Source organism: Vigna umbellata, chromosome 5, assembly GCF_029865625.1.
Source record: "Vigna umbellata cultivar VRB3 chromosome 5, Vumbellata_1.0, whole genome shotgun sequence".
Taxonomy (NCBI): domain Eukaryota; kingdom Viridiplantae; phylum Streptophyta; class Magnoliopsida; order Fabales; family Fabaceae; genus Vigna; species Vigna umbellata.
In genome coordinates, this window is record NC_142169.1 from 50583605 (window position 1) to 50608247 (window position 24643).

The 24643-nt window shown below is 37.7% G+C and overlaps 1 protein-coding gene across 2 annotated transcripts; it reads left to right on the forward strand.

Annotated features, from left to right (window-relative positions):
• Nucleotides 1–20119: 20119 nt before the first annotated feature.
• On the forward strand, nucleotides 20120–24279 carry LOC124848790 (syntaxin-61-like). Of its 2 annotated transcripts, none has more exons than XM_047326576.2 (7): nucleotides 20120–20312; nucleotides 20810–20920; nucleotides 21358–21471; nucleotides 21609–21802; nucleotides 23403–23493; nucleotides 23697–23762; nucleotides 23961–24279. In XM_047326576.2, exons 1-7 carry the CDS (start codon nucleotides 20259–20261, stop codon nucleotides 24069–24071), a joined length of 741 nt encoding a protein of 246 aa, XP_047182532.1. In that variant the 5' UTR covers nucleotides 20120–20258; the 3' UTR covers nucleotides 24072–24279. The 2 variants fall into 2 exon arrangements, with proteins under 2 accessions (XP_047182532.1, XP_087970995.1); XM_088114869.1 differs by having other exon boundaries at nucleotides 20297–20312; nucleotides 21354–21471.
• Nucleotides 24280–24643: the final 364 nt, after the last annotated feature.

Sequence of the window (24643 nt, forward strand, 5' to 3'; positions counted from 1 at the left end):
TTGTGTTCTATCCTTTGAACCCTTAGCCTTAAACATACACTGAACACCCTTGATTGAAAATCTTTACCTTGAGTTAAGTAGAAGATCTTGTGTGGTATTGTTAAATGTTCAAGTTTGGGGTTATTGGGGACACATGAAAAAGGAAAAAGCATTGAGCTAAGAGCTAAAAAGTAAGAATATGCAAAGAAAAGAGAAGAAAAAGAAGCAAAGCTCAATGCAAATGCAAAAGCAAAGGCAAAAGAAAGTTGGGAATGAATAAGAAGATTGTGTTGTTATGATTCTCTTAACTCAAGGATTTTGTGATCCAGAAAAACCAATTTTCTTGTTAGCCCAGCCACATTATAAGCCATTGAAAAGTCCTTGTGATGATGCATGCTTGTGAATGTATTTGATTGTGGTTAAATGAAAGGCAAAGTTGATTCATGTGACATTGTGATAGTGGAGTGAATGAGTGAAACACTTTACCTCTTATACACTTGTGTGTTGAGTGAAACACTTTACCTAGTGAGGAAATATTCCATAAGCACATGAACATCCATGCTTAATTGATTGATCATTCATGAAAAATAGCATTTGTTGGAATTTAAATGACTTTGTGAATACTAAAGCATGTGCACATCTTGATTGAACTCTTGGTCATAAGTTTGAGTGAAGTTGTTACTTATCTTGAAAGAGAGGATTTTTGAATGAGTGAACCATCATATGAATTGGTTGGAGATGGAGTTACATTTTATTTGCTTGAGGACAAGCAAAGTTCTAAGTTTGGGGTTGTGATAACAGTTGAAAAACTGTTATTTTCATGCTTAAAGTTGATACTAAAAGCAACCTTTAGACTTAGAAACTAGCTTGAAATCATGCCTTTTGTTTATATTTTCAGAAATAAGAGAGCTGGACAGGTTTATGCTTGATTTAAGTGTTCTTGTGCAGGTTTTGAGGTGAATTTGGTGAAAGAAGTGAAGAATAAGAGAGAGGACATTAGAAAAGACAAGAAAGAGTGCAAAAAGGAGAAGTCGAAGGCACCGCTCAGCGGCAAACTACCGCTGAGCGGCACTCAAGAGGTGGCGTTGGAACCGCTGAGGGGCAAATGGCCGCTGAGGGGAAGAAAGAAGACGCGTAACCACCGCTGAGCGGTAAATGGCGCTGAGCGGCACTTTTTGGGTTTGGGCTTTTGTAATCTTTTGTAACTCTAGATTAGTATATAAGGGCTTGTACGTCCTATAGTTAGGGATCTTTGGCAGAAACGAGGCAAACACTCTCTCTTTCACCCCTTTGAAGGAGGATCTTGGATGCTCAGGCTACCTCTTCACCTTTATTGGGTTTATTCTTTCATACTTTCATTGTTATTCATCTAGGTTCACCATGAATATGGTGAACTAAACCTTGTATGTTTGTTGGGGAATCAATGTAATCTCTTGAAGCTCTCATATATGGATTTGTTGAATACATCTTTGAATTAAGACATATGCTTTCTTTTCATCATTAGTTAGGGTTTTTCCTCTTTGCTCAATGCTTGCATTGTTTAACTCATTCTAATGCATGATTATTGGTTTTGTTGATACGGACACGTACGGGGAAATCTAGATCCGGGGAATTTCTCCCAATATTTTACTGACAATATTATATTGGTTGCCTTAAGCTCCTGCGGTAATGAACTAATCATTAGGAATGCTAGGAATTGTATGAACTATTTGATTAGGGAGAAGCCATCTAGAATGGTACATTAGTGAGTGGCATTAACAATGATGATTTGAATGATGAATTCCTAAAATATATGAGAGTGGATGAGATGAAATTGACCCCCAACAACATATTCATTCATATATTCCATTGAAAGTGTTTATCTTTTGTCTTTGCCATTGATCAAAATTCATGCATACATGTTTATTTTCTGTCTTGCATTTTAAACCTAAATATTTCGTTTGTAAGTCTTAGTGAATCAAGAAATCACATAACTAAACTAGGCCGTGAGTCCTTTGGGAAGAACGATACTTGGTCTTACCAAGTTTTATTACTTGAACGATTCGGTCATACTTGCCGATTGTGAAACAAGTTTGTGACATCATATTTTGGTGCTTACAAATTTGTCCATCAAGCGTCAAAATGAAAATGGCAAGTGGCGGCTGGCATAAGGGCCGTGTGTCCCTCTTTAATAAGGGTAGGGTCCACACAAAAGAAAAACCCTAGGTCCAATGACTCATTTCTAATTTTTGGGTCTAATCCAATTTACCAAAAATTGACCCAAAATATAAGAGTTGATTCGAAAATTCTAAACTACTGAATTACAATTTAATTAATTCAAAATTGTCTATGTGGAAAGTCTTGAATTTATTCGGCATTCTTCCTGATGTCCCAAAATGTATTTCCGAAATTTTCCTGCACTTCAAAAATGCACTTAATCAGCTCAGAAAACCCAAATTAGCACAATTACAAATTTCCGACCAAATTAAGCAGAATTCGGAAAACGGGGAAATAACAAACAATTAAACACAATTCCCTGGTTTATTTAAGTGCAATAAACTAAATATAATTCAATAAATAACGACTCATCAAAATAGACCACACTTAGTCTTTTGCACTCTTGGGCAAAACCAAGACGAAAACCAGGGAACTACTCAAACATCAGGGAGGTGACACAGACTCGACAGACAGACAACAAAGACTCCAAAACAGGAACAGAAACAGAATTACACAGTTCTCCAGGAATCTGGACCAAGAAAGGAAGTAGACAATATCCAACACAAAATCAATCAGAGAAAGCAGATACTCATTAAATCATCCAAGCAATTCAAGACATGGCAAAATGATCAATCAGCTCAAGAGGTGAATCAAAAGCAACAAAAACTCACAGATGCACTATCAGTGTTTCTCTCAAGTGTATAAGGTAAAGAATTTCAACTCAATGCACTCAAGAAAGCAAACAACAACAGACTTGGCAAACCTCTAATATCAACACTCAAAACATATGCATGTTCAAATCAAAAGGTCTTTAATGGGTGAAATGGGGCCAAGGACAAGGGAGGATAAATATGGATGAGAAGCTACAAACCAAAAGAAATAGAGGAGCAATGGGGAACAAGTGTAAACACAGTCAACTCACACCCAAAACCTCTAATTCAATCCTCTTCTTGACTCCATTATTCACAAAATATTTTTTTTTCTTTTTTTTTCATTTTTTTTCTATATTTTTTCATCCTGTCTCTTTTCTTTTCTCTCTGTTTAGGACACAACTATAAGAGACAAGATACACAACATATTTACAAACATAAAACAAGAAGAGGAACCACCCAGCCAATTCATCAGAAACCCCAAGGAGACCACACTTGTTCCCAAAACACTTCCAAAGCTCCAAAATTCCCTAAGGTTAAGGTAATCATGGTTTTTCACTTAGGGGTAGTGTATGAGCTTCAAAACAAAGAAATGAGGAAAGTATAGGCTCAAAAGGGGTTATCAAAGGTTTAGAACACGATAGGCTTATTTGGCTAGAAAGGCTCAAGAACAAAATTGCCTTTATCACTTCCAAACATGCATATCAATCAAGTATTATCAACAAGAGTCAAGCCAAGGCATATGTGCAAGCAATCAAGAGACATATCACACACAAGAAAGAACATAAAGTGGCTCAAATCTCACACAAGGTAATTTATGTCACAATCAAATCAACCTCTCAAACATCATAATCATCTTCTCAAGCAGAGAAAAGCAAGGATTTCAAACAAATCAGAGTATCAATGAAGTGAAAGACAGATCTACAACCTAATCAAAGTCCAGAAATCAAGAGAAACATGTAAAACTATACACAAGACACGACAAAAATAACCTAGAAAAGAAAAAATTTAACCAAGAAAACAAAAACTAACAAAGAAAAATCAGAATCTCCCCCAATAGACCACACTTAAACTACACAGTGTCCTCAATGTGTCATAAGCATAAGATCAGAATTCATAACAGTCAACAGATCATGGACAAGTGCAATAAAAGTAGGGAAAGGGGGAGAAGAGAGAAAGAAAACTCCCCTGATCATGGTGGCAGTTGCCAATTTTGGACTTGCAGGGAGATGTCTTCCACCATTGGATCCAGCCAGGAAGTTTTGAGGAAAAATTGCTTCATCCTCCATATTTGATCAAGCAGGGAAATGTCATCCACAGCTGGATCTAAGAAGCAAAGATTGTTGATGAGCAGGTTCAGCTGGTGCCTATTGATCTTGAAGCTTTTGTCAGTGTTAGCACCTTTATTTTCCATTGTGGGTGTTTGTCTATCAAATTCATGTGTACCTCCTGCAACATGGTTAGTGCGATGTGTCTCCAAAGAAATGATATGCAGGGGTATAACACCCAATCCCAGTGTAACAGGCTGAACAACAGATATACTCTCAGAACATGAATCAATTTCAAATTCAAAAGCAATATCGATAACAGACTCAGATTCATGTTCAGTGCATGGAGAATAAACATTTGGATGTGATAGCAAAAAGTGGTTCTCATCATGCAGAGAAGGACAATTAAGAACAGACTCATCAACAATATAATCATCAACACACCTATCAACATCATAATCATGCATAGCACAATCATCAACAGAATAATCAATTTGAGGTATGTTTACCTCCACTTCCCTAAAGATTGGAATAGTGGTGGAGGATGAAAATGGTCTACCTGGCTCAAAATTGCTGCTTATACCTGCCTGGTCCTCAAAATCTTCATAAGTCTCCGCATGTGCAAGAGTAGAGACATCTGAAGGTGGGAAAGTATGTGGCGCAGTAGTAAGCTCATAACTCTGCTCCCCATCTTCTATGTGAATGACACTAGCATCATCAGGAATCAGAACAGTCTGAAATGGTGATTCCTCTAAATCTTGAGACTGTTCCTGATTGAGTTGAGTAGCCATCTGCCCTATCTGGTCATTCAAGCTCTGAATGGACGCTCTGGTCTCTTGCTGAAACTGCAGGTTCTGCATGGTCAACTGCTCCAACAACTCCTGCAATGTAGGCTCAGAAATAGAAGGCTGAGGAGCTATTTCGGCAAAAGCATCATATTGTTGACTCTGATATTGCTGGACTAGTGGAGGCATGAAAGTACTCTGGAATGGTGGTTCTTGATATTGATGTTGTGGAGCATTGTACCATCCCAAGGTAGGGTCATTCCATCCAAGACCGTATCCATCTTGCACATGGGAGAATTTGCTCAGAAATTTATGCTCAAGATCTTCCCATCTGGTAATGGATCCTGGAGGAAGAGAGTCTTTCCAATCTTTTGCTGCTCTTTCTAATGAGTGCAGGAATGCCCTTAAGAAAACTAGATCGTCCGGGGCATTTGGAAGTTTCATTAAAGAGCAAATTCGATAAAGCCTATCCAAATGTTCATGTGGGCATTCATCTGCAAGACCATAAAACTTGGGCAACAAATTCATCAGTCCAGTGGTGAGAACTAAATGATCACCATCCTCATTAGGTGGAATAAGCAGTATTCACATAATCAAAATAGGTAGACATGGTGAAAGAAGAATACTAAAAATCACGAAACAAATAAAACACAACACATTTATACATGCAACACGCACACACAAAACAGAACATCACATCACATCACATCACAAGACAAAACACAACACACACAAACACAACAAAAAGACCTAAGACTGAACCGTTGGTCCCCGGCAGCGGCGCCATTTTGATGAGAGGGTCGCACCTCACACAAAAGTTGATTGCAAAATTAATGCAGTATAAACTAGGAAGTGACTCCTAGGTCGTCTCTCCAGGACCAAATGTGGTTCGGGTCTTAGGACAAACACGTAGTGGGGGGTTTTGAAAGATTTTTGTGAATGCAACTGAACTTAGATAAGACACTAATGCAAACGGAAATGTAAAAACGGTCTCAATTACAAAATTAAATGCGGTTGGTCACTAAAGCTAACATTACTTTTAAATTAAAGGAGTGAAAATTAACTTTGTGATGATTAACTTTGAAAGGAGAATATGGTAATCAAGCAAAAATCACTTAAAAATTAGCAAGCATTCAAACCTAAGTGTATGCAATATGAAAATTGTAACCAAATTAAGTGCAAGATTAAGCATTTAAAATGATATAAAAGTAGACCTTGGAGCTCCTCTGGACGTGGCACCTTCTTCCAGTAAAAACTCAAAACTTCTCCTAAAATAAATCAACATTTTTTTTTTCAAAGTAAATTCAATCACTGCTTGCGTGCACCGTCCTTCACTTCTAAATAAATGAATCCACCGTGCACTTTCTAAAGGAAAGAAACACTCATTCCCGTACACCTCTCTTCCTGAAATGAAATCAACCTTGCTTGGAACTCTTCAAAGAAAAACTGAATCGGTTTGTGTGCTTTCCTCTCCAGCCATGTGTCTCTTTCAAAATGAATCATCCTCATTCTCCATGAATCACCGTGCTTCCCATCTTAAAAGAAAGAAAAAATCGTGCTGCACCTCTTCTTCCAGCAAATTAAATACAAAGAAAAGAAATTGAATCTCCACATGTGCACTGCTTGCATCTCCAAAGCAATTGAAACACCGTGCACCCCACTCACTATGAATCAACGTATACCATCCAAAAAAAGAATGAAGAAAGTGACTGCAATCACCGCATGTGTTCGTCCAGCTCAAATTAATCACCATGCTGCTGGAATCCCATCCATTCCCGTGACGGAGAGTAAAAAAAAAAAATGGAAAATGTGTGTGAAAACGTGGTGACGGCTGCTCCAATTAAAGTCCACGTTTTTCCATTCCAGCAAAGTGAAATGCCCACCTCCTTCCAGCTATCATTCCGTGCACACCATTCTCTCTCTCTGTGTGCTTCTCTTCTAAAGTTTCCAGCTTTGCTTCCAAGGTGGCTACTTGTGTGCTTTCCGTCCAGCAAAAATAAAATGATTTAATCTGCTCCCTGGTTCTGCACAGGACCGTGTGCATCCATTGCGTGCTGCTTCTCTCCATCACCAATCACCGTTTCAACATCCATTCTTCTCCAAGGATGCAAATGAGAAAGGAAGGGAGCCACTGGAATAATAAAAAAAAACGAGAGCTATCCCAAGTCTACCCAACGTTCAACGTTTCTCAAAAAAAAAAAAATAATATTGCTTGAACCAAAGAAATGAAAATGCCAATGAGTAAATCAGCCAGATTAAAATGCAATTCTTTCATCCATTTCCAACGTGAATACCTGATACTAAAAATATAAAGCACTGAATTCGAGGTCAGGCTTCCTCCTCAGAAAAGGCAAGGTAAGAAATGAAATACTTTTTCTGTCCCTCTCTCCAAAGCACAGTACAAACATATAAGCTGATGACTCAAAATATTCTCTAGGACAGGTGGCACGCAGGCCAAATAACATAATAACAAATCCTAACCAACTCTTTCTAGAACAATGGAAAACCAACAATTATTGGACAAAAAGGTCAAACAGACGTAATCCACTAATGGTGAATGAAATCATCCCAACCCAACGGTTTCTTAAACACCCTCTTGGGCCTAGAATCAGCTCCCTTACCAATTTGTGTATCATTACCTTCCCCTTCGACAAGGACCTTGTCCTCAAGGTCATAAAGCAGTTTGAGTTCGTCCCACTTCTCCCAAGAAGTATCATCCGGAGACAGCCCGTGCCATTGAACCAAGGCCATCCGCGTAGGGGTGCCATCTATGGGCACTGTTTTCAAATCCAGAACTGCTAGAGGGGTGATCAAGGGACTGTTATCCACTGAGTCAGGCGGAAGGAGGTCAAACTGAGTAGGAATTGGCCCTTCATGACGTTTCAGCATTGAACAGTGAAAAACGTTGTGTATTTTGGATGATGAAGGGAGCTCTAGTCTGTAAGCCACAGGTCCGATGCGTTCAATAACTTTATAAGGACCATAAAAGCGCTTGGCTAGCTTATGATACTTGTGACCAGAAATGGAAACCTGCTTATATGGCTGAAGTTTCAAATAAACCCATGTCTTTTCTTCAAAATTCACTTCCCTACGTTTCGAATCTGCTTGTTTCTTCATGCGACTTTGTGCCTTAAGCAAATTGTGACGTAGAAGGGACAAAATCTCTTCCCGAGAAGAAAGGACAGCATCACAACCTGCATTTGATGAAGTACCTTCTATGTATGATGGCAAGGATGGGGGTGGCTTTCCATAGACCACTTCAAACGGAGTCACTCCTGACCCAAAATGCCAAGAAGTGTTGTAATGGTACTCTGCCCATGGTAGATATTTGAACCAAAGACTTGGCTTTTGATGAACAAAGGCACGCAGATATTGCTCAATAGTACGATTCATAACCTCAGTTTGCCCATCCGTTTGAGGATGATATGAGGAACTCATCCGAAGGAGCGTTCCACTGAACTTGAATAAATCAGACCAAAACCGGCTAATGAAAACCGGGTCTCTATCAGAAACGATGCTCTTTGGCAACCCATGATGTTTACACACCATAGAGACAAACAACTTTGCTACCTTGTAAGCTGTAAAGCCCGAATTAAGTGCCCCCAAATGGACTGCCTTCGAAAATCGGTCTACTACTACCAATAACACCGTGTAACCGTTAGATGGCGGAAGTCCGGTCACAAAATCTAGTGATATATCCTCCCACACTCCGGAAGGAATAGGCAAAGGATGCAAGAGTCCCCCAGGTCTTGCTGTGCTATACTTGGTCTGCTGGCAATCTACGCATTGAGAAACAAACGCCTTAGTGTCCTTAGCCATGGATCCCCAAAAAAAATTAGCACTGATCCTCTTCAAAGTTTTGCTGACCCCCGCATGACCCCCAACAGGAGTCTCATGGAATTCTCGTAACAGTAAGGGAATAAATTTGGACTGATTGCTGATCCAAATCTTTCCACGATACAAAAGCAAATCGCCATTCCAACGATAAAGAGGATAAGAGGAGGGATTCGACAGTACTTTATCCCTCATAAGGATGAATTCAGAGTCCAATAATTGTGATTCCTTCAACTCATTTAGGAACACAAATTGTGGGGTAGAGAGCATATGTAACTCACCCTGAAGTGGACAATCGGATCGCGAAAGTGCATCCGCCACCACGTTCAATCTCCCCGGTTTGTACTGAATCTCGTAATCATAACCCAGCAACTTTACAAGATAGTGTTGTTGTTCCGGGGTCTGAATGACTTGCGTCAAGAGCTCTTTCAAACTCCTCTGATCAGTTTGAATGATGAAAAAGTGTCCCAACAAATACTGTCGCCATCGTTTCACTGCACTAGTTATGGCGTGGAGCTCTCGGACATACGCGGAGGATTTAGACAATCGAGGACAGAACACCTTGCTAAAGTAAGCAATTGGTCGATTGTCTTGAGTCAAAACTGCACCCATGGCTGTCCCTGATGCATCTGTTTGGACATAAAAAGTCTTATCAAAATCCGGCAAAGCTAAGACTGTGATGCTGGTCATGGCAGATTTCAGAGAGTCGAAAGCCTTCTGAGCATGGGTAGACCACTGAAATTGCCCTTTTTTAAGTAGATCAGTCAGAGGTTGGGCTATGGCTGCATAATGACGAACGAATTTCCGGTAAAACCCGGTCAAACCCAAAAACCCACGTACCCCTTTGGTGCAGGTAGGAACTGGCCATTTAACCATAGCCTCAATTTTTCCAGGATCGGGAGACACTCCCCCATTAGAAACTATATGCCCCAAGTATGCAATATGTGTCTGAAAGAAGGAACACTTGTGAGACTGCAAGAGGAAACTATTACTTGCCAAAATCTCGAATACCTGGCGCAGATGAGTCAAGTGTTGATCAAAGTCAGCACTGAATACCAAAATATCATCAAAGAAGACAATAACTGTCCTACGCAATAGAGGCCTGAAAATATCATTCATGGTAGATTGGAATGTTGCCGGGGCGTTGCACAATCCGAATGGCATTACACAATATTCGTAATGTCCATCGTGAGTCCGGAAGGCTGTCTTAGGAATATCAGAGGGTTGAAGGCGGATTTGATGGAAACCTGAAGTCAAATCCAATTTCGAAAAGCATCGAGCGGAACCCAATTCATCCAACAACTCCTCTACCGTAGGAAGTGGGAAACGGTCCTTGACCGTAATGGCATTCAAAGCGCGGTAATCCACACACATACGCCAAGATCCATCTTTCTTCTTCAGAAGGAGAACCGGAGAAGAAAATGGACTTGAACTTGGCTGAATCCAACCAGAGGCAATCATTTTGGAAACTTGTCTTTCAATCTCAATTTTCTGAAAGTGCGGATATTTGTAAGGCCGAACATTGACTGGTTGTGAATTAGAGAGCAACGGAATTGCATGATCAGTATTTCGGGGTGGAGGCAGAGAAGAAGATTCAGAGAAAAGTGATGTGAAGGAAGAAAGTAATTCACGTACTTTAGGATTAGGATGATCTGGGAGTGTGTTTGGAGTAGAAGAAGGCCTTACCACCAATGAGAAAAACTGGGCTGTTGGATCTGCTCGAGCAACCCGTTTGAATTGATGCAGGGAAAGAGAGGTGGGTTGCGGTCCAGAATCTCCCTTAAGCTCAATAATGGATTGGTTGAATACAAACTTCATAGTGAGTGCTTGATAGTCCATTAAGATGGGCCCTAATTGCTTTAACCATTGGGCTCCAAGAACCACATCGGATCCGCCCATATCAAGCACGTAAAGAGCAATGTGGAACGAATGCCCTTGGATCAGTAATTCTACTGAAGGACAAACCTGTGTACACGCCAGTTCTTCCCCACTTCCAACCAAGACCTTAAGGGGGGCAGTAGGGGATTGGGCCAAACCCAAACGAGTAGCTACTTCTTTTTGGATGAAATTGTGTGTGCTACCCCCGTCTACCAACACACGGATCGGGTGATGTGTAATATGGCCCGTTAATCGGAGTGTCTCTGGAGCTCCAGTACCCGATAAAGCATGTAAACTGATTTGGGCTGGAGGGTCCAACAAATCCACAGGTGAGGTATCCAATTCAGGGTCCCGATCTGAAATCGGTGGAGCCAGAAGGGAGCCACTGACTGGGTCATCTTCCTCAGAAATAAAAAGGAAGAAACGAGCTGGGCACCGATGCGACCGTGAATACTTCTGATCGCAATTAAAGCACAACCCCTTCTCGCGGCGGTCTGCCATCTCAGCTTCAGTTAATTGGCGGTAACGAGTCTTGGGGGTAGGAGTAGGCAACAATGGAGGAAAAACTCGTGGTGGTTGTTGTGGTGGAGCAACGGTAACGGTGCGGGTCAACGGGGGAGAGGACCAAGAGTTGAGTGGCCTAGGTCGCGGCACACTGGAGATATCCAACAACTTCTCCTCTTGTAAACGGGCCAAACCCACCGCCGTGGACAGCGATTGAGGCTGTTGTGCAACCACCTCACGCCGGATCTCCGGCTTAAGACCGGAGAGGAAGCAACTCAGAAGGAAAGGCGGCGACAAACCCGTGACGCGATTCGCGGTGGCTTCGAACTCAGTGAGGTAAGAAGAAACAGAGGAAGTTTGGGACAGCTTAAAGAGCTTACCTCTAGGATCTTCAAACGCAGTGGGGGCGAATCTGGCTTCCAATGCTTGTAAGAGGTGAGGCCATGAGAGGATCTGACCATTCCGATACATCCACTGGAACCAAGCTAAGGCAGCACCGTCAAGGTAGAAGGAAGCCACGGTAATGCGTTCTTCTTCCGGAGTATTGTGGTACTCGAAGAATTGAGAGATCTTGAATATCCACCCTACTGGATCTGTACCATCGAAGCGGGGAACATCTAGTTTCAAGAAGTGGCGCTGAGAAGAGGTATGATCGGAGGAGTGAGGATGGCGAGGGAAGAAGGAGGAGTGGTATGCTGAGTTTCCAAAAGAGAGAGTCGATTATGTATATCGGTCATTTGAGTAGAAAAAAGTGACATCTGAGAAAGCAATTCATCTATTTTGTTAGAAAGGAGCGTGGAACGGGTACCGTCAGCCATCGAGAAAAAATCAATGAAAGCACCAAATGATACTAAAAATATAAAGCACTGAATTCGAGGTCAGGCTTCCTCCTCAGAAAAGGCAAGGTAAGAAATGAAATACTTTTTCTGTCCCTCTCTCCAAAGCACAGTACAAACATATAAGCTGATGACTCAAAATATTCTCTAGGACAGGTGGCACGCAGGCCAAATAACATAATAACAAATCCTAACCAACTCTTTCTAGAACAATGGAAAACCAACAATTATTGGACAAAAAGGTCAAACAGACGTAATCCACTAATGGTGAATGAAATCATCCCAACCCAACGGTTTCTTAGACACCCTCTTGGGCCTAGAATCAGCTCCCTTACCAATTTGTGTATCAATACCTTCCCCAGCTCTCACATTCACAATACGTTCAAAGCCAAAGCCAAAGCCAAAGCCAAAAAAAACAAAACCCAGAGAAAAGGAACTAAAAACCGTGGCCAAAACCAAGTGCAAGTGGCGGCTGTTCCTTAGGCCGTGAGTTCCCTTTTTAATAAAGGTGGGGTCCACATAAAACCCTAAGATGCCAAGCCATCTTTCTCTACTATTTGGGTCTAATCTAGTTTACCAAAAATTATCCCAAAATGTAAAAGTTAACACAGAAATTCTAAACTACTGAATTACAATTTAATTAATTCTAAAATGTCTGTCTGGAGAGTCTTGAATTTATTTGGCATTCTTCCTGATGTCCCAAAATGTATTTCCGAAATTTTCCTGCACTTCAAAAATGCACTTAATCAGCTCAGAAAACCCAAATTAGCACAATTACAAATTTCCGACCAAATTAAGCAGAATTCGGAAAACGGGGAAATAACAAACAATTAAACACAATTCCCTGGTTTATTTAAGTGCAATAAACTAAATATAATTCAATAAATAACGACTCATCAAAATAACGACTCATCAATAGGAGTCAACTTGTCCTTCTGGTTCTTGACCATTGTGATTCCATATTTCTTGGGAACCACATGTATAAGGTCCACCCAAGTGCTGTCAGAATTTGAATATTTAAGACCTGTTTGTAGCAACTTGGTGTCCTTTTTCTTTACAACCCCTATCAGTTGAGGATTTAGTCTTCCTTGAGGTTGTCTCACTGGTTTAGCATCCTTCTCCAAAACGGGTGGCTGTACCACAGATGGCAACATGTTACTGCCTAAGGTATTCTCGGCCACCTTAACATCACACTCGGACGCCACAAAGGTATCATCTATTAATACCGCGTCCTCAATATCACCTGCTTTACAGTTTCCTTTTTCGTCCAAAATTAGGGACGACATATTTAAAAAAGAAAAGTTGTTTACAACATCACTTGATAAATCAATACAAAACAAAGAATGATCTTTAATCTGGTGCTTCCCAGCTTCCAACACGTTGAACCGCACCTTCTCGTCTCCTATCTCCATTGTCAGTGATCCTGCATGCACATCTATCTTGGTTCGTGCTGTCATCATGAAAGGTCTTCCCAAGATAATAGTTGTTGGACTGATTCCCTCATCATCCTTCATGTCCAAGATATAGAAATCTGCAGGAAAAATTAACTTGTCTACTCAGACAAGAACGTCCTCAAGCACACCTGCAGGGTTAACTGTGCTACGGTTGGCCAGTTGAATGACCACACCAGTAGTCTTAAGAGGTCCCAAAGATAGAGAAGTAAACACTAATAAAGGCATTACATTTATGGAAGCCCCTAAATCTAGCATGGCATTGTCAAACTTTGAATTTCCAATAACACATGGAACAGAAAACATACCTGGATCCTTGCATTTTCGCGGTATTTCAATATGCTTCTTAATCAAACTTGACACATTTCTTCCTAAATTCACAACCTCATTATCCCTAAAACGCCTTCTATTTGTGCAAATTTCTTTCAAAAACTTGGCATATTTAGGAATTTGCTTAACAGCATCTAGCAAAGGAATATTGATCTCCACCTTTTTGAAAATATTTAAAATCTCTTGGTCTAATTCCTCCATTTTTTTGTTTCTCGGCTTCAACCGATTTGGATATGGAGGAGGTGGAGAATAAGAAGAAGAAGTTTTAGAAGAAGAGTTAGAAGATACTAACCTGGATTTATCAGTGGTAGTCTCAGGTGATGGTTCACTCGGTCCTCCATTGTCATCAATTTGCGCTCCTTCTTTCTCCTTATCTTCATCCTCTTGGGCTCCTTCAGGGCTTTCTACTTGCTTACCCGTTCTCAAAGTAATAGCACTTACATTTTGCGGGTTGATCACTGTTTGTGCAGGCAGTTTGTTTGATTCCTTAGCCTCTAATTTTTCCACCCTCTGAGTCAACTCTACAATTGATTTCTTGATTTCTGAATTTTGCTCAAGTATTGTTTTCATGAAATCTTGTAGTGACATTTCAGGTTGAGGTTGCTGCCTTTGTTGAGGTGGAACATAAGGTTGTTTATTCTGTTGATACCTATTAGAGGATGAGTCATGATAATTCTGGTATGGTCTATTTCCTCCAATCATGTTTGCAGCAAAAGCTTGAGATGAGTTTTCCACAGTGGTTTCCACCAAGCTAGGACATTCATCAGTATAATGGTTAGTTGAAATGCAAATTCCACACTTCTTAGCAATTTGTGGAGTTGAGGTTTTAAACAAACTTGCAATCTCGTCAAGTTTGCTTTCTAGCTTATTCAGTCTTTCATCTATCCTCTTTCCATCAACTGCACCATTATCAATTTCATGCACTCCCTTCAACAAAGTCACTGAATTTTCTCTTGTGCCATACTGTTGATTGTCTACTGCCTTCCGTTCTATTAGATCTATACCATCGTCTGGTGACCTGTCTAAGAAAGATCCTCCGCTTGCAGCATCTGCCCATGACCTATCAGTAGGACTTAAGCCTTCATAAAAGCTTAAAATAAAATCTTCCATTTGGATTTGAGGGCATGAAGAACATAGTTTCTTGAATCTTTCCCAATATTCACTAAGATTCTCTCTATCTCTCTGTCTTATATCTTGAATTTCGCTGCGGATAGCTGATAATCTGGATGCAGGAAAATACTTCTCAAGAAAGAGTCTTTCAATAGTTTCCCAATTTGTAATCCGTGCAGAGAGATAATACCACCAATCTTGAGCTGCGCCTTGAAGAGTAAATGGAAAAGCTCTCATTTTAAGGCTCTCTATTGTGATCCTGGGAGATCTAAAATTTTCACACAACATGTGAAATTGTCTCAAGTGCTTGTGTGGATTCTCCCTTGATAACCCATTGAACTTTGGTAAGGCATTTAACAGGTCAGGTCTCAACTCCCACTCCTCATTAGGGTATTCAATGTTACTTCGGATAGCTGTATTGTGGGAGGTGGCTAACTGTCTGATGGTTCTTTGTGCCATATTATTTGGGTTAGGATCAGGTAAAGGATTGGATGATATGTTTGTGACTGGAGATAATGAAGGTGGTATGGCTTCAGATGTAGGAAGTGTTCCCTCAGTAGAACACCCAAATTTCAATCTTCTCCGCAGCTTACGCAAATTCCTTTCAACTTCCGGGTTAATTTGATAAAATTCTCCCGGGTTAGCTCTGGTCATGCACTACGCAATCTGCTGGAAATTGTTCCTCTGTTACTTATCTTTTTCTTTTGTTCTTGCTTTAGATAAAGATTTCAAATAAGAGATAAGAGAGACCTGTTGGGTCCACTCCCAGGAAAGAGAGGTGCGTCACAACGGACAACTTAAGTACCAAGTCTTTCCTAGCCAGAGTGTATTCAAACTAGCCTCAAGTATTTCTCAAGAGAAATTCTTAATAAAAACAAGAAAAAAGATTTTTGCTAAAACAAGAATGACAAAAGGCTACAAAATAACTCAAATTAAATTAAATGTATGTGCGTTAAATAAAACAAAATAAAGATAAAAATAAAAAATTAAAAATTAAAAAAATAAAAAGAAAAATCAAAATAAGAATCAAAATATTTAAAATACTAACCGTATTCCCCAGCAACGGCGCCAAATTTGATAGGCTGTCGTTGAAGCTATCAAATTAGTACTACTTTTCAAGGCAACTTCAGTATTGCCAAGTAGTATTCAAGAAGGTAGATAGGGCTAAAGTAACCCTGAGTCGTCTCCCAACGAACACAGAATTGCTTTTGAATACCTGACTCTTATGTTATGCAATGCTTATGAATAAAAATGATGTTTGGAGAATGTTTAAAGAACAATTAATAAACTTAAAAACAGTTATGATGAAATAGGCTAATTCCACTGCTTTTCCAAGATAGATTCATCATCGGTTATTCACGGATAATTGTTCAATTGATTATTGTTTAAGTTTCAAATTAATTAAAGTACATTCTTAATTAATTTGAGGGCGATCATGCATTTAACCAAAGTAAATTCTCAATCAAATGCAAAACCTTTCTAGATTATTCACAATAAATTCAACCAAAGTACATTCTCAATCAAATGCAAATTCTTAATCATATCTATTCTTAAATCTCCTAACCAAATTAAAAGCTAATCAATCAAAGTAAATTCTCAATTGATTATAGTTGAAATTATTACTAATCAATCAAAGTACATTCTCAATTGAAAGTAAAAACCATTTAATCATATGAAAGTTTCTAAATTAAATCAAAGTAGATTCTCAATTAAACCTAGAAACCCTAGAACTCATATAATCAATATGCATGTAGATTCAAACACATTATGATGGAAAAATCTTTGCTTTTAATTTGATAGAGAGATGAAAGACATAGAGAGAACAACTTAAATCAATAATCAAAATAAACAATTGCATTAACTCAATCCAACCTCAGAATCCATAATGGAATTACAGCAGAATTAGCCCTAGATGCTTAGCTCTCCATGAATGGAGTTGAATACAAGATGAAAGAAAAGTGAGAGGAGTATGAAAGAATGAATGTCTGAAGTGAAGTCCCCTGGGTCTCTTTAAATAGGACTTGATTGGGCTTGGATTCTGAGTATTCAGTTGATAGAATCTTTTATCTTATATCTTCCAAATAACTAAAAGATTTAGATAATTATAACATTATTTGGAAGATATTTTCTGTTGATATTCCCAAATTAAATTAATTCAACAACTGAATTTTATTTTTTTATCTTTTCTGACTTCCCAAAATTGCACAAATGCCCTGAAACTTTCTCTATCTGCGCTTTAGCCCCAACTGAATTCTCCAAAATTGCACCAGAACCCCTGTTGACCAGCTTTGACCAGACTTAAGCAGTGTTGACCAGCTTTGACTGAGGAAGGGCGCGGCCAATGAGAGCTTGCCACGTGTCATTCCCCTTTCTCCCAAATTAGGGTTCAGATTTGGGCAAAGGCTTGCCGCTGCCGCTTGCTTGTTGGAGAAGAATGGTGTTTCTCTTCTCCGTTTCGAATTTGTTCGAGCTTGCCCTGTGCGTCTGGTTTCTTGAGTTTGTCTCTTTGCAGGTGCGAGATGTGGTGATGGAGGAAAGGTTCACAGCGTGGTGGTGGCACGGCAGTGACGGCAACTGTTTATGGTTGCGTCAATGGTGCGCGAGAAGCGTGGCGTTGCGGCAGCCATGGATGTCGCGCTTTGGTGCTGGCGGCGCGACGAGGAAGATGGTGGCCTGAAGATTGTCCGGTCATGGCAGCGGCGTGATGGTGATAATTTCAGAGGAGGAGAGGCGCTGTGATGGCGGGAGTGGTGGTCGCGGCAACGGCGCGACGGCTTCGAACCCTTGCGCGAAGGAGAAGGAAGGTGGCGGCGGTCTTGCGGCGTGGTGGCGGCACGGATGGAGAGGCACCATGGTGGTCTGTTGATGCGCCGGCGAGAAAGGAAGGAGATGATGTTCTGGCCGTGGCGGCGACTTGCGGCATTGGCGGGAGCGGCGGAAGCGGAACGGCGGCTGACGGCACTGGCGGCTAGGGTTTCTGTGGAGAAGGTGAAAGATGATGCTCATGGGTTAGGGCTGACGTGGCATGATATGGTGGACTCTAGCTTAGGAGGGGTATGGGTAGGGAAATTTAGGAGGTGTATTTAGAATAGGGTTACTGTTTGGCTTAGTATTGGGCCTGTTTAAGAGAAGAGGGGTGTATGTAAGGAAATTGGGAGGTGCAAGGATAAAAGTTGCCTGTTTGGCCCATCTGTACATTATTTTCGAAATAAAACCTGATTTTGGGCCTTGAATTGCCATTTGGACCAATAAAACTTATATTTTCAGCTGCACAAATAAACATTAGAACATCCAAGAATAATTTATGCGCTAAAACTTACTTTTTACCTCTCTTTATTTCCCAAACCCAATAATTTTAATCATCACAAATTTACTTAAAATCAACCATTTAAACACAATTATCCCATCAAAATTTTAATTTTCAAACATAAATGTGGGCATAAATATGCACTCATCAGCGGTTATACCACATCTCAAGGCCAAAGTGTTTATATTTTTGCACGTTTGGCGGTGTGAAGCTAAAATGCTTCGAGACCTACACAATGAACCAACACTCAACACCAACTAGTCATTGCTCAACACTGCATCAAATTTAAACAAACTTAAAATTGTGTTTTGGGAAAAAATGAACCTATTCAAAGGATCAAATTTGTATTCCCTACTTAGTACTTGGTTTAAAAACAATTTTCAATGTCAGAGTATATATCAACTTGCTCAAATGGATCCTAAGTTCTTCAATTCAACACTAATTCAAACAATGCAACAATACACATACATCTACGAAACTAGATTATTCAATAGTTTCAAACACCAATATCAGTGAATCAACCAATTTTAGAAAACCAAACATGAAAATTAACATCCGGAAAGAATTTATATATTTAAAACAAAGGTAACTAGCTTCCTTTACCTAAGAGATAACCAAACAACTTAAAAATCCCTAAATCACCTTTAAAAGCTCAAAAACTCTATTTGTCCCTATGAACAACATAAACACAATTATGACACACCATTGATCAATAGAGACTCTTAAAGAAGACTCAAACACCACATGTGACCCTAGATGGTTCACATGCATAGGAAGACTAAACTGACCAAAGAAAGGAATAAAAAATCAACTCATTCTATCAGAGAAACTGATCCGCTGAAAGTGGAGAGCTCGCCTCAAGGATCATCCTAGCGGTCGCTGATTTTTAAACAAACAAACAAAGGGTTAAAAATTCTAGAGAGAAGTGAGAAAGCTATCGAAAGCTTAGATAAATGGTATGATTTAAGATAATGAAACTAATTAATAGAAATTTTATTTATACTTTAAATTTTTAACATTAAAATAATAAGATTTTATTATTTAAAACATTATTAATTCTAGAAACACGATTTTTTAAATCTCACAAAAAAAAGAAGTAAAATATTTAAAGAAACAAAAATATGTGTAGAGAAAACAAATACTTTTAAAAGAAAATAATTGACTAACAGAAAAACAAAGGAAAAATAAAGTAACATATAAGTTCCATTTATTATTATTCACTAATATTATAAAAAAGGCATACTAGTATCTTAAATAATAAAAACAAAAAAAATATTTTTTAGTTTTAATTATTTTTTATTTTCATTTTAAATTGAGGAATAATTTGAACCTTATCCATTTGAATTTAGAAAAGGTTTCTTACTCTCTAAAAAAATATTTTCGTTGCTAAATAATAAATTGAATGATCTAAATACAGTTTTGAATTCAAAATTTTAAAATTTAAACTCCAAATTCCAGAGCGTATTTTGGTCTCCTAGATTTAGTATTTTGGAAATTAAAATACTATATTTTTTTATATAAACAAATTAAATTTGATATTGAAAAACCAAAATCAAAGTTAATTTAAAAATTTAGAGACAAAAGCAGAATTAAATTTAATTTGTTTATATAAAAAAGATATAAAAGGTCTACACATTTACAAAAAGTAAAATATACTATTAAAAACTAAAATATTAAAACAAAGTTTTATAAGCCAAAGCAATTAAGAAATATTCAAAACTTAAACTGAATTATAAGAACAATACGCGCGCGCGAACATATATATATATATATATATATATATATATATATATATATATATATATATATATATATATATATATATATATATATATATTTAGAAAATATACACAAGTTTAATTATTTTAATTCGTTGTAATAATATTTTTCAAAAACTACATTCATGAATATATTTAATTTCTTTAAATAAAAAATACTCTAATTTTTAAATGCAATTATAATATATTTTGATTTTGATCCAATTTGTGCTTTTATAGGTCTATGTATGTTTCCCGCAAGAAGAACTGATAGGTTGAACAATCAAAGGTAAAAAGAAGCAAAATTCAAAGCAGTGTTTGTGTTCATCGTGAAGTGTTCTCCCATCTGAATCATTCATTCCTCTCTCTTAATATGCCCTCTGCTCAGGATCCATTTTATGTTGTCAAGTCCGAGATTCAAGACTCGGTAACTTTTTTCTTCAATTATTTTATTTTCTTAACAATTGGGATTTGATTTTCATTTTTCCTTGGATGATTCATGCTCCGTATTTGAGTGAATGAAGGCTATTTTATCTTTTTTCTTTTAATGGTCTTTCTGGTTATTGAGATTTGGTTTTGTCTCTTAGGTTATTATTAATATAGTTAGGCTTTTCCCGACGTAAATTTGGGAGTTTTGAAGGAAACCCAATTGCGATCTGTGGCTTTGTAGTGTGCGGACCGCACGATTTCTTGTGGGTGTATGACTGATTGGAGCGTAGAACACACTAAAAGAAAATTATTGTGTGTGAATTTGGGGTTTTATGTGGAAATTGAAATGGTATCGGTGATTGAAACAGGATATTATAGTAAACAAATGTGAACTGATGAGTTGTTGGTGTTTTGATTTGTTTTTCGATGGATCAGTTCCTTTCATGTGGGATTATGTTTAGTTAATGATCTGATTATTTGTTAATTTCTGTGAAGATTGATAAGCTGCAATCTACTTTTCATCAATGGGAAAGCACTTCCAATGCTGCAGAACAGGGACGTCTTACGAAGGAGGTTCGTGCTGGATGCGAAAGCATAGAGTGGCAGGTAGACCTATTGCATGCATCTGCAGAATCAATGACAGAATGACTTATCGTTTGGTCATTGATGAGCTTTTTCATTCTTTCAACATGTTATTGTCATAAGTTGCATGAATTCAGATCTAGTAGATTAGACATGCTTTTTGGAGGCTTTTGGTGTCCAATATCTTGATGATTTCGTTTAATTCTCCAAAACACTTCGATCCTTATTCTTTTGAGTTCCTTGAGGTTGGGGTACCTTGAAAGGAAAAAAAAAACCTGCTTATTTGAACGCCCTTTGAAACGTTTCCAAGTTTGATCTAAATATCATTTTTGGAATACAATTATAAATTTATAAATTAATATATTTTGAGTTTAACACACTTTTAGAAATGTTGCCCATTTTCTCTTCTTCTGCAACCGAACGTATATACGACTGCTGAAGTCTGATTTTTTGATAGAAAGGTGGATGAATTGGATAAAGCAATTGCTGTAGCGTCTAGAGATCCTTCTTGGTATGGAATTGATGAAATTGAGCTTGAAAGCCGAAGGACATGGACAAGCAATGCTCGATCTCAGGTATCTAAAATGTCTGCCAAATTTTAGTAAGTAGGGAAGACTCAATAGGTTTTTTTTAATGTTCAAATTCTGTTTATTATCATTATTTTCTTGTAAACATAATGCCCAAAATATTCTTTGTCACGTTGCATTATTAGGTTGTCACAATGAAGAAAGCGTTGGAGGCTGGAAAGGGCTCAAGTACCACAAGCCACAGCAGTGTAAATGGGATGCGCCAAGAACTCATGAGGCTACCAAGTTCTCATAAAAATGATACCTACAACCAGTATGCTGCCCGAGATAATGATGATTTCATACAATCGGAATCAGATAGACAAATGCTTCTTATAAAGTACTTCTCCCCTCTTATCCCTCACGCTAATTGAACTGGATTTTGGATGTCTTTTGTTCTACTTTGGCATAACAATATTTTTAAAGTTGACTTTTGTATATTTTTGTGGGATTAAACTCTAAAGATAGCCATTTTTCTGCATATATGATTACAAGAATGTATTGTTTATTTGGTTTACCTCTTAAGTGGATTAAAATATTGGTCAGTCTTCCCACTAGCTTTCTAAGACACGAGGGAAATGTTTTCTGTATGCATGAAACTCATACCAAAATGTTTTTGGGGATAATCCTAATTGTAGGTGTGGCAAAATGAGTTAATCCATTCTGTCCCGCCATCAACCCCTCAAAGCAAGGCAGGTTAGCTTGTTGGTGAAAAAGGGTTGAAGGATCCAACACACCCTGTTTAGTAACACGTCAATGGGTCGGCCCATCAAGGGGTTGTTGAATAATTGTTATAATCTAGTTCTTCTTGATGAATTTTCCATACCAATTGAGTAATTCAATAGATTATTGCATTGTTTATTTATTTTAGAATTGCTAAGATACAGCTCAAACACCACACTTGCTTCATAGAGTTATATTTTTTCTTATAACATTATAAAAAAATTGGATGCAAATAAGAATAATTATTGGTAAACGTTGATACATTTAAATTGAAAGAATAATCCGCAGGTTGACCTGCTTTGACTCACTGGCTTGGGTTGAGCCAGCTTGGTGGGTCCAACTATCTAACCCACCTACCAAGAGACGGTGGATCGATCCGGCTGTTTGGATTTGCTTTGTCAAGTCAACCCTACCTATTTGTTGAATAAACTGTGACGTTAAGTTTAAGTGATTCTTCTGTGTGTGATTGCTGGGAAATTCTCTACTCATCGTTTCATTTACTGCTTATAATTTTTTGTTAGTGAAGAAAAAATTTTCATTACCACTTTTTTATAATTATTTGAGTGAGGTTTGGATCTACGCCTGGTATTTGCTTATATCTTTGTGGTTAAACCTCTCTATATGCACTTCTAGGAAGAGGAAGAAAAATTGAATTTTCATAAACTAAAATAAGCTTCATTTCCTGCTTGTAAATTTTTTTTTTTTGGGAAGAAAATTTTCACATTATCATGTTTATAGTTCTTTGAGTGATGGTGGTTCTACTATGGGTATTACTTTTATGTGTTTGGATAAACTTCTCTAAATGTGCTTTTTCATAAGTTAAAATGAACATAAGCATGAGTTAATTAGTAAAAATTTCCTCATAGTTTCTCTAAGAGATAATTTTTAACTTATGCATAACCTAATTTTAATTTATAGAGAAGTTTATTTCATTTTTTTCTTCATTTTCTGCTTAAAGTATTATGAAGAAATTATTTTAAACAAACCTTTCAAGTAATTACTGCAATGGTAGCTTTCTTTTCTTCTTGTCTCTTAGCATTCAAAAGAAATCAAAACGAGGAATAAAGTCCGTAGGTAACCTTGAGAAGGGCAAAATGTATGAAATACACTGCTCGGGAATTTAGACAAATTTTATGCCCATGGTTCTTCTTTCTGGAAATACAATCTGCTTCTGGTTGCTATTTTTTATTTATTTATATATATCTATTATGGTGTAGGAAACAGGATGAGGAATTAGATGAGCTTAGTGAAAGTGTACGAAGAATTGGAGGTGTTGGACTTACAATTCATGATGAACTCACTGCACAGGTAATGGTTTGAGAGGTTTTTACTCTCCTTGTTTCTATCCATTTTGGTTCAAAACATTGATGGCTAGGTAGCTTCCTGTCTTCACGTGTTTCCTTCAATTTGCTTGAACAAAACTATTTTTTTGGCTTTAGCTCTGAAATAACTTTTTTTTTTATCTGAAATTTCTGGTTCTTACACTGTCAATATCAATTTTAATGCTTCAGGACAGGATTCTAGAGGAACTTGGTTCTGAGATGGACAGTACAACAAATCGTCTTGATTTTGTCCAAGTGAGTTCTGCATCTATTCTTCATTTTACTCCTTCAAATCGTCTAGTTTGGTTTTATCTTTTGAGAAATTAATTACATGAAAGAGACAAATTTTACCTCTTTGATTACTGCTATGAATTAATAACAAAGCACATGTTGATTGTGATACATACCGACTCTAGAAGAGGTTCATATTTTGCTCTTCTATTATGCTTGCAGAAAAAAGTGGGAATGGTTATGAAGAAGGCTAGTACAAAGGGTCAGATCATGATGATATGTGCTTTGCTGGCTCTGTTCATCTTCCTATTTATCTTAGTATTCTTCACCTAGTCATTGAGATCGGTCCAGTCTCTCTGCTCTTTGTACATGAAAAGAGATCTCATTTTTTTGTTGAGATTGAAGATTAATAATGGAAATGCATTTAACTATCAGTTAAATGGAGGCCTTATTGTTTTATATTTTTGGGAAATTTCTGATTGTGATGAAAATAGATAGCAATGTATTTTAAGATTTATGTTAGGATTTTTTATTCTGGATACGTTGGATTAAACCATTTTCTGCCGCATGTAGTTTTTCTTCACCGTTGTTTGTGTACTTTATTCAAATAAAAGGATTAATGAAGATGAATTTCAAATTTAAAATATTAATTATGAAAGAGATCAAACTTAAGAGACTTAAGTACTCTTTTTTTTTTATTTCTATTATATATATGTATATATATGATTTAATTAAGTTTCAATTTTCTTATAAATTTAAATATTTTTCATGTTTTTGTCATTTAATTTAACTAATATGATTATTGTACCATCTTACTTTTTTTGTTTGGTAAAATCTATAATCAACAATAACGTGATTAAAATAGAAGTTTATTCTTGTTTTATTGAAAATCTTAATTATAAAAA

Excerpts from the sequence above, each read along its gene's own strand:
- LOC124848790 (XM_047326576.2), top strand. The coding sequence starts at position 20,259 with ATGCCCTCTGCTCAGGATCCATTTTATGTTGTCAAGTCCGAGATTCAA. Across the intron at positions 23,494-23,696 it reads ATGATGAACTCACTGCACAG|GACAGGATTCTAGAGGAACT; the intron begins GTAATGGTTTGA and ends TTAATGCTTCAG. Across the intron at positions 23,763-23,960 it reads ATCGTCTTGATTTTGTCCAA|AAAAAAGTGGGAATGGTTAT; the intron begins GTGAGTTCTGCA and ends TTATGCTTGCAG.